We start from the raw sequence: 10216 nt of genomic DNA on the forward strand, positions 1-10216 counted from the left end.
GTCATGCCATTTCCAGATCCGTGGGAGCTCTGGAGGAAGCCTTCCCCAAGGTCAGGGCATTCAGCGTTACTCCCCTGTTGGTCATATGCTTTCAGGTATACAGCTTAGTTCATACTGCAGTTTCTTTCTCAGTGAGAACATCATCTGTGGGCTTCTTTCTTACATGGTCAGCAAATTTACGCAAAACCTACAGGAACTCAGTAGTCTGTGACAGCAAACCTCTGTCCAGTGCAGTTGATTTTGGCCAGGAGGCTCCAGAGGTACAAAGAGGACAGAAAGTGACAGGGAATACACACACATTTGCTGAAGTCTTATTTCCACCAGGAACATGACTAAAAAGCTTTTTTTTTTTTTTTTTTACAAAAAAGTTTCTAAGTCTTCCTGAGGAACAACCCTTTCAGGTTCTCTGAATGTCTCACAAGTAACTAAGAAGAGCATCAAGATCTCTTCTTCAGAAGGAAGAATTTAGTAAAACCCAGCATCAAGGTAGTGCAACATTCCTGGAAATCAGGTCTAGTTCTCAAGGGCTCCGGTTTTGACTGCTGTGCAGGCCACTTGCTTACTATGTAGAAGCCAGAATACAGAGAGGGTAACGTTCACCTAACACAGATTTAAACCACCAGAAAACTATACCAGCCAATATCTGAATCTGAACTACTCACAGACAGGAGAAAACCAGGGTAAATAAAGCATAAAGTTCAATATCTGAGGGTTTTTATTCCCACAGCATACTAACAGCAGCAATAAATCTGAAGTAAAGGGCTTAGGTAAGTCAATACCTAAGCTCTTAGCTCTTATTTAGAGAGATCTCAATAGGGATTAAATGAGAAAAAAGGGAGCTTAAAAAAGCAGAAGAGTCATCATGAGATGAGGGCTGACATGAACTCTTCAATATTAAAAAATCCATTTGAGGAACTCTGCTTCGAGCTTCTCCCTGAGATAGGTCAGAGTACAAAACCAAACCGGATTCTTTCCACTTTGAATCAAAACCAAACCCAAAGATACAGCACTGCTATCAACGCTAGATAGCGGGCAATAATTGCGTATTTCACCTAAATTATAGCTAACACTCTTATTTTTCCTAAATTCATACTTAAGAAGTATTCTTTTCATCAAAAACACTTTCTCTCCAAAAGAAATTTCAGTTCAGAAATTAAGACATTCATTCTGATATTTTTATCCCCTAAGCAAAATCACATACCAAAAATGGTAACATGCTAAAAATACTTTCAGCTGATTAGGCAGGTAATTCACATTAAAAAAAAAAAAAACCAAAACAGTAAACCACAGAAACAGTTAAAAGTAATCATGTTTTTAAAGCATTTGTTTAAACTAGAGACAGAAGTAAGGTACCTGGAAACTTGTTGACTTGACCTGAGAATATATCATTATCATGAAATGATACCCCATGCCAATAGATATCACACGGCAAGCGTCTGCCAAAAGGAAACTGGAAAAGAGACAGAAACAAGTTTTGAAGCAATCTGGCAATACCCGTTCATTCCTTACTTTTGTAAACGCTCCTATTAAGCGTAAACCACTGAAGAACAGTCTTCTGACTGTCAGAAGAAAACATGCTCTACATTGTGGCTGCAAAACTAAGAATATTTTGATCAGATCAAGACCCTAAATTCAAGATGTTAACAAACAGGGAAAGGTTTCTAGAAACGAAAACCAAATGACTGAGAGGCATGATCTGTGCTGAGAACCTCTGAGCTTGTTATCAACCACAATTAAGGCATGACTCATTTGTAATTTAAAATACGATTACAGGGAATAAAATTTCATTAAGAAGCACTTAATTCCGGCACATGAAGGCACAGCAACAGCAAGTGCTACAGCTGGGAAGTAAACAAACTCTGACAGTGTTTTGGGTTGGGGTTTTTTTCCCTCCTCCATTTAAGGGGTGATAAGCAACCACCAAGGGAAAAAAGCACTAGAGGTCACGGAGGAATTGTCGTTATTGGCAGTCGCTAAATCAGTTCCTACACTTAAATTATCGCCGTTAATGCCGAGTCTCACGGCCTGCAGGCGTGCTCCCCCTCTGCCGCTGGCAACCCACGTCCCTTCCCCAGAGCGCACCCGTAACCCCGGCGGCCCTTCAACCCCAGCCGCGGGGCATCTCCGTGCCCTCCCAGTCCAGCGCAGCAGGACGCAGTTCTGCTCCCTAGTACTTATTTCAGGGAATGCACGCAGCCAGGAATATTGTTGTAAATGAACAGTCAGTTGTAACGGCAGAGCACTTTCTGAGCAAACGCATTTACGTTGGTGTCCAAGCGGCACCAAGTTTAAAATGGATGTTCAAAGCAAGGTATCAAAGTGATGTAACTATAATATTCATTTTTATATGTTCAGTTATAGGTACTAATCTATACAGTATTAATTCCTTTCTGGTACTAACAGCCCATTATTAATAGCTTATAATTTCATTAATCGTTTGTTGAGCGCATGTATTTCAACTATTAATTGACTAAGAAAATCATTTCAGCAATATTAAGTATTCTAACAACTTAAGAGCTTCTTGTCCCATTCACACAAGATTTCACCATAAATTGGAAGACTGTATAGTTTTCTAATACCAAAAAGATCAACCTTTTTTTAGTCTGAAGAGCTTTGAAACAGCGCTGCCAATTACCGATAGCAACAGTTTCTAACAGTAATAAAATGGTTTAAATAAAGCAAGCTACCAGCAGTAAGAACAAAAGCCCCACAAATTAGCATTATCAACAATCCATAGCAAAAAAATTACTGTTAAAAATCAAACATTTTTAATCCATGTTATAATAATTATAAATCATTAGTTGTGTGTAAAAAAGGTACTCATTTTCCACACTTGTTCTCTTAGACACATCCCTTTTATGAACTAAAAAAAGAAATAATTATCTGCAACTCCATATAGATGCCATGAATTAAACACTACATGGAATACATTCACAGGAATCTCTTCTATTATTAGGTTACATCTTTTTCAAATAAATACGCTGTATTTCTGACCGCAGCATTTTTAGGACACACTTGTATGAAATACCTACCACCCTCCTCACCCAGTGACTTCGGTACCACTAAGTTATTGAAAGAACCACAGTGTTTTGCAGAAACTACTTGTTCTTTACTCCAAATGGAATTTTTCTTGCTTTGAAACATTTCTTTAAGCACTGTATTTTTTTTTTCATTATGAGAGAAAAAAAAAAGAACCTCATAAAGCATTTTAGTAAATTACTTTATTTGCTACTTTAATTAAAATTTCAGTTTCCTCAGTAAATAGTCTTGAAAAATTAATTCAAAATGCTAATTGAGCAATGCATCCTTCCTCTGTTTCCTTACTCATAGGGATGAGATACCCAATTTCACAGAAGTGGATTCTTCACTTATTGCATTATTATTCAGCTTGCAAAATCTGTTTTTGTACAAGTGAAAATTAATTCTGTTAGGCTCTGAAAGACAATCAGTGGCCTTAACCTCTCTCCACAGGTATATCCAGAATACAGATGCAGCATTAGGTCTCATGAGCGCCCTTCCCACAAAAACCTGAACTATTTATTTATTTATTAAATTAAATTGAAATGAAAGGAATGAAATTTGCATTTATATAACACCTTTCATCTACAGAGGATATCAAAGCGCTTTACAAACACTGCACAGAAATCATTTCACAACAGATGAAGTGGGAGCATCTCTGGACTGGAAAATGGAAGCACTGCACCCTGCATCAGCGATTCAGATAGCACAGCAACTTCCCTACTCCTGACAAACCAAGATTATTTGGATTTATCCAACAATGGGATCAAACTCGCCTCCTGAATCAGCTGGGAAGGATTCTTTATTGTCTGCGCTATACTTCTGCCTAAGTACAGTGCTGGGAAAGGAACAAACAAGTTTGATTACTTGGCTCCCTCTGGCAGTGCCAAGCAGATAGAAATTAATCTTATTCTGGTAAAAGAGGCCTTTTGACCAGCTCCTGGTGCAGGGGACTGGCTACAAAGAAAGGTGGATGCTTGGAGCAGTCCTTGGTTCTCATAATAACGTCTGTCTAGGGCCACCCAGTGTCAGCTGGAACAGCCTCAGATCTGCACTAGCTGGTGCCAAAGCCAAGGTGCCCACAGCCCAGGGACGCGGGGAGCTCACAGCCGCAGGGGACAGAGGTTGTGAGCACGACTGGGGCCATCCTTGCTGCTGTGTACTCGTCCTGTGCAGAAACCTGAGAGTCTGGTCCTACGATCAGTCACTGCAAACAACTTTCAGGTTGCAATCAATTCACTAACTCCTCGAACAATTTATTTAAAATCTTTTTCACTCAGAGTCGGGGGGCATTTGTCAGAACAAATAAACAAGGAGCCACAAAGAGAACAGAATTGTTTCTACAACTTTGACACAATTAATAATCTGTCATAGTCAAATTTGTCTGACAGGTCATTTCTACCTTTTGATTAGAAGCCAATAATTCAAATGGTGTCACGGGTCACATCAGTCTGTTCCATCACATTCAATGACAAGTTAAATGACTCTTGTCTTGCAGTCAGCCTTTACCAGCATAAAATTTCAAACTATTTCTACGCCTCCATGCAGCTACTGAACAGCAAGACAAATGAAACGCTTAATACTGGGATATTTGATGCCCAAGACATCTGCTTCTTCCATTTTCCTGGTAATTGAAAGCTAGCTGAAGAAATAATTTATTAAGCGATGAATAAACTCAGGATGCAAGCTCAATCGATGCCCATTATTTCATTTGGCATATCATGTTCATTTAAAGAATCTGACACAGTAAATCAGATAGTCCAATCTAGTGCTGGGAGTAATTGCTTTGCTGGCATGCACATTAAAATTCTGCAATGCCTTTTAGAAGGTCCACCCCTGCGCGTTACCCCAGACAAGGCTATCACGGTTGATAGTTTAATTTACTCAGAATTCCTACAGCTGAAAAACAAGGGGGGTTTTTTCTGTCTTTTGCTTCCGATAACAGAATCTCAATAGTCAAATTGCTCTCTCGGACTCTTTCACCTCTTCTTCATGTATCAGTGCCACAGAACAAACTGCTCACCAATATTAGCCATGTTTAGAGTATTCATCCCTTTTTTTTGGTCTTATAATGGCACTTACCATATGTTAGTTTGCTAAAATGAACTCCTACCATGTGGACAACTCTGTAATCGCACAGTGCATTATGTCTTACTCCTACAAATTATCAGGGAGCATATTGCAGTAACAGACCATTATGGAAACAAAGCTCTTCCAGCAACTCAGAGTAACTACAGTGAGGAGATTTCAGAATGTGCAACTTAAAACAAAAACCGAACCAGAACAAAAGCCTCTATGACACTGTAATAATGCTATCCAGTAGAAAAAGTCACCAATAAAAATGAGCCCGCTTTTAAAAGCCTATTATAATGTCTCCTGCCCAACAAAATATTCAAGCCAACACATCCAGCGGCAACAGAGAAGAACAGAAACAAAACAAAAGCAGCAATGGGAAAAAATGTAAAGGAAGTGGTGAGGGGGAAGAAAGATCAAGTATATTAAACCAAAGCCCGAGGTGCAATCACCTTGAAAAGTATTACACGAGGGAAGACAGCAGAATACCAGCCCCTGAAACATCAGTATTTAAAATATATACATTTCACTATTACTTCTAAGATTTTTTTTCCATTATTTTTATGGATTCTACAAGAAACAACACCTGCATGCCGTCTGCTGGTCCTGCTGTAACCGCAAAACTATTTCCAAGGCTCTTTTGCCATCAATGATAGTTGTTTGAACAAATTCTTTAGCGCTATTTTTCTAAACATTTGAAAGGGAGAGCTTTCAAAATTATATGCAAGTTGAATAAAAGAGTTTTCCTTGGATTTTTCTGCTTAATGTTCATTTTTCTCTTCAAATTTACACAAGATCTTGCCTACTGATACCCTGTGTCTACTGAAGTCTGCTAGCTTGATGTTGCCTGTCTTGCTCCTATCCTGGAAGACTTTCATCTTCATATATTCCTCAATGTAAACAGTACTAGTTAAGTGTCATGGCTAACATTGGCTCCTTTCATTACTCTTTCCACCTTTGGGGCAGGGTGGGTGGGTGGGAAGAAAACAAAGGAAGGAAAAAAAAAAAAGAAAGAAAACTGATTTAATAGATATACATCGATATGAGAAAATACTTTCTTGACAAAAGGTAACATCATGTTCATACTTATTAACCTATTTATAAGCTGAAAAAAATACAGAAGAACATTACAGTGACCTGTTTACAGGGAATGAATTATTTGCCACCCAGATGGTACATCACAAAACTCCGTATTAGGTCTTTTCTTTATGAAGAGCACAAGGGGGCCAGAAGAGGAAGCAACAGGCTAAATGAAAATATCGACTGAACTAACGGATGGAGGAGAAAGGATATTGAGGGAGACAGCAAACAAAGAAAGATGAAGTAAAGGCAAAAGCAACTGCTGTTGGGGGATGCAGAGCAGGAAGGAGAACGCCGATTAATACAGTGCAGATACTCAAGAGAGGAACGAGAGCAGGTGAAACAGGTCAATTTGTAGGACAGAATACCAAGTGCAAGACAGATATGCAAAACAGTAAAATCTCAGGCAACAGAAGAGACAAAACTAACCACTAAGTATGGCTCATTACCAACATAATCTGCAAGGCCAACTTACATCAGTAATTCAGAAACACTCACTGGAATGGCACCGGACACCCTGAACATAAAACTTAACCAGAGGAATGAAGAAATTAAGCGTGAAGTGCCCCTTGCTCTGTATGTCACCAAGTAAAACACGGAGCAAGGCTGCTGACAAGACACTCCACAGGTGCACTCAGGGCCAAGAGAGGTACACGTAAGAGGTTTTCTTTTCATGCCTCTGGTGTTTTGTTACTATTTCGCTGCAAGAGCAGGAGTTGAGAACTGGAGCGTTTGTGCAATGAGATTTTGAAATTCTCCCACTGGATTTAAATAACAAAAATATTAAAATAAAATTCTATGAAGACCGAGAATGAGAAAGCCCTACTCTCCCTGGCAAGGAGTATTTACGTCTTCGTGGTATTTGGGACATTATGAATAAACACAGGTAATATTTACTGCCAGAAAATAAATTTGTGGTGTTTAACTCCAAGGTTAGGAACAACACAGAATATACTGTCTACCCCAAGTCCATCGAAATTTTGTTAGAAAAGCACCAGGTGCACAGAAATATCTTGTGAATGGGCATCCCAAAGGCAGCTTTGTAAAGTGGAGCAGGTGTCATAGATCACACACAAAGCTTTGCACACAAAGAAACCATTCATCCTCAGGTTTTACCCTTCCACTTTGTCCCCTCCAGCCTCCCTCTTCCAAACAGATTACAAGTCCCCTTTTTCTTACAGAAGTTCCTTGAAAAGCCCCTAGAAGCCATCTCAATTTCCATAAAGCCATTTATAAAGTTGTTATGGAAAGAAAATGTTTACAATTTGAGAACAATTTAGCATCTACAATAAGATATATATTAGAAATCTTTTCAGGACTTAAATGAGTACCAAAGCATCAGTTTTGTGCCAGCTCCCACATTGTCATGACTCCAGGTCAGCATAAACAGCCAGACACTGAACTCCTCACACAGCACAGAGAAAACACATGACTCAAGCTGTAGGGAAAAAAAAAAAAAAAAACACAAACAAAAAAGCCATACCTCTTCTACATACAGTAATCTAGAAGGCTAAAGCCTGTTATGTATGCTTTATTAGGTGGTTTAATACTATTTCATTCATACACAATGCTCTCTGACATGCCTTCAAGATAATCTGTGATGCAGAGGCTTTGCCACCGGATCAGACAGCTGATCCATCAGCTCACGCTTTTTTGTCCTCTATCACGAGCCTTATCACACATACCCATACTATGAAGGAAGGGTGGAAGGGAAGGAATGCAAATTGACACAACACCACAAACGTTTCTAGAAAGGGGAAGGTTTCTTTCTTGCCCTTTCCAGTCATCTGTTAAACTTTGAAGCATAATATCCGATTGCCCCTATTTTGGCTTACATAACTAGGGACAGCACTCTCGGTCATGAATCAAACCAACCTCCATACCTGACATCTAATCAGAAAGAACCCCAGCGTCAGGATGCAGCCCGCGACTACAGGAACCTGCTTCGGCGCTGGTTCAGGGAGCAGAGGGAGGAGAAGGAGGAAGGAGAAGGGAAAACGCTTTGCCAGAGGCAGACCCCAACGCAACGGAGGGGAGGCTTCCCCAGCACCGCCGGCAGAGCGGCGGCGGGAAGGGCCGGAGCTGGGGCCACCGCTAGGCCGGGGCCAGGGCCCTGGCGGAGCCGGGGCAGGCGGGGAAGGCTCCGCCAGGAGCCTCCTGAGGGCCGGGCTCGAGGGGCCCGGGGCCGCCGGGCGGGCGCTCACCTCCCTCCAGCGGAGCTGCCGCAGGCTGATCTTCAGCGCCTCCAGCGAGGTCTTGGCCTTGGAGCTGTCCACCGTGACGCGGGGCCGCCGGCCGGCGCGGCCGCCTCCCTCCTCCCCTCCGCGCCGGCCCGGGGCCCGCCGCCCCCTACCCCGCGCCGCCCGCCCGGGCGGGCCCTGCGAGCCGGCACCGCGACGACTCCGCTCCCGGCCGGCCGCGGGGGGCGGCGCCCCTTCCCCCGGGAGCTCCTCAGCGGGGAGGGCCGGGGACCCCGGGGGCTCCTCCGCCTCCCGGGCCGGGGCGCAGCCCTGCGGCGGGGCCCCGGCCGGCTCCATCCCGCGGCGCGATGCCTCGGCCCGGCCGCCGCCGCCGCCCCCGCTCCCCGCCCGTTGCCATGCGAGCGGAGCGGCGGACGGGGCGCGCGAGGGGCCAATCCCCGTGAGGCGGTGACACCGCTCGCTCCGCCCCGCCGGCAATGACGTGCTGCGGCCGCCTCGGCCATTTTGAGAGCGGGAAGAACCGCCGGCCTCTTCCGGGGAGGCCATTTCGGAAAGGCGCGGGGCGGCCATCTTGGAAGCGGGCGGCGCCCGGCGGGACATTACCCCGTGGGTGGTGGCCGACCCGCCGCGGCGGTGACCGCCTGAGGTCGGTCCTGCGGATCAGGCCGTGTCTGGCAGGCGTCGCCTTTGCCACCGAAACCCTTGCCCGCGTGGCTTAGCCGTTAAATCCATTCCTTAGCGCGTGGTGGAGGGATTTCCACGTGAGGCGGGGGGGACTCCGGGACAAAGCCGCGCTTCTCTGTTTCGGACCGGCACCGCGGCTCAGCTCTTGAGCTTCCTCACCCTTGTCCAGGAACGACCAACTTAATGCCCTGGACTAGCGTCCACTGTGTGGTGTGATTAATTTCTGTGTTTTCCTGAATTATTTTTAATCACAAGCCGCCTGGAAGGCCCACGCCGGGGCGTGCCGCTGGGCCTCTCGCTCTGAGGGGGGAGCGTGGGGCACGTCGAGAACGGTCCTTTGGCCCAAAACCCTCTGGGTGTGCTGGAAATGTCTCCCAAGACATGTTATGCCATCGTCTGTTTAGGGTTGCACAGTTTCGGCTGAATACCGTGCTGCTAGAGTCACCTCACTGGATTTTAGACGCATCCTTACGCTGATGGAATGAGTCAAGCGCACAGCAAGAAAATACAAAAGCTTTTACGATGTCAATAATGGAGTGAACAGGCTTACCAGCAGTTAAATGAATCCCTCACAATGTTAGTTAAAAGGCGATGATATTGAGAACATGTGAGTGAACCGGGCGCTGCCTGCAGAGCGTCAACACCAGAGCTGATGGGGATTTAGAAAGCGCAGGGCAGCAGCGGCAGCGTGGGCAGGCGGTGGCGCTGCACCCTGGGAAATCCAGCCTGGCTGCGGGGGAATTGGGGTTTGGAAGCGAGACTTGGGAAGGAGGAAAAAAAAAAAGGCAGGAATAATCAGGATTCTGTGTGAAGGAGTTGTCACTAGAGTCGTGCTCCTGATACGGAGCAGGACTGAAAAAGCACATCAGATGGAATCTTTTACATGAAAGCAAAATTTAAATAAACGCAGCAAAATGTTGGGACTGCCAGTTAGCTGCGAGTTAAAACAAAAAGGTTGTGTCGAGACTAAGCTCCTGACTGTGGAACTCCTCAGACCAGGAGGAGAGATGAACGTGTCTTTTACCCTGCTAGATCAGGTTTTAGGAACATCTGGATTAATATCCCATTTTCACCTCACAAGCTCCCTGGTATTTTATAGAAACCAAGATGAGACACAATGTGCCAGTAACTGTGGTTTCTTACGCATCCACCCTTTTCCA

At 44.3% G+C, this 10216-nt stretch overlaps 1 protein-coding gene across 1 annotated transcript in view; it reads right to left on the reverse strand.

Moving 5' to 3' along the window:
- Positions 1-8942, reverse strand: part of TTLL11 (tubulin tyrosine ligase like 11) — a 48024-nt gene extending 39082 nt beyond the window's left edge. Inside the window, exons 1-2 of the mRNA XM_086475555.1 lie at positions 8376-8942; positions 1354-1450 (exon numbers count right to left, since the gene is read on the reverse strand). Coding sequence (XP_086331681.1) covers positions 1354-1450; positions 8376-8942 — 664 coding nt within the window. The remainder of the gene's footprint in view (positions 1-1353; positions 1451-8375) is intronic.
- Between the last annotated feature and the right edge of the window lie 1274 nt (positions 8943-10216).

The sequence above is a fragment of the Leptosomus discolor genome, chromosome 19 (genome assembly GCF_034619465.1).
Source record: "Leptosomus discolor isolate bLepDis1 chromosome 19, bLepDis1.hap2, whole genome shotgun sequence".
Taxonomy (NCBI): domain Eukaryota; kingdom Metazoa; phylum Chordata; class Aves; order Leptosomiformes; family Leptosomidae; genus Leptosomus; species Leptosomus discolor.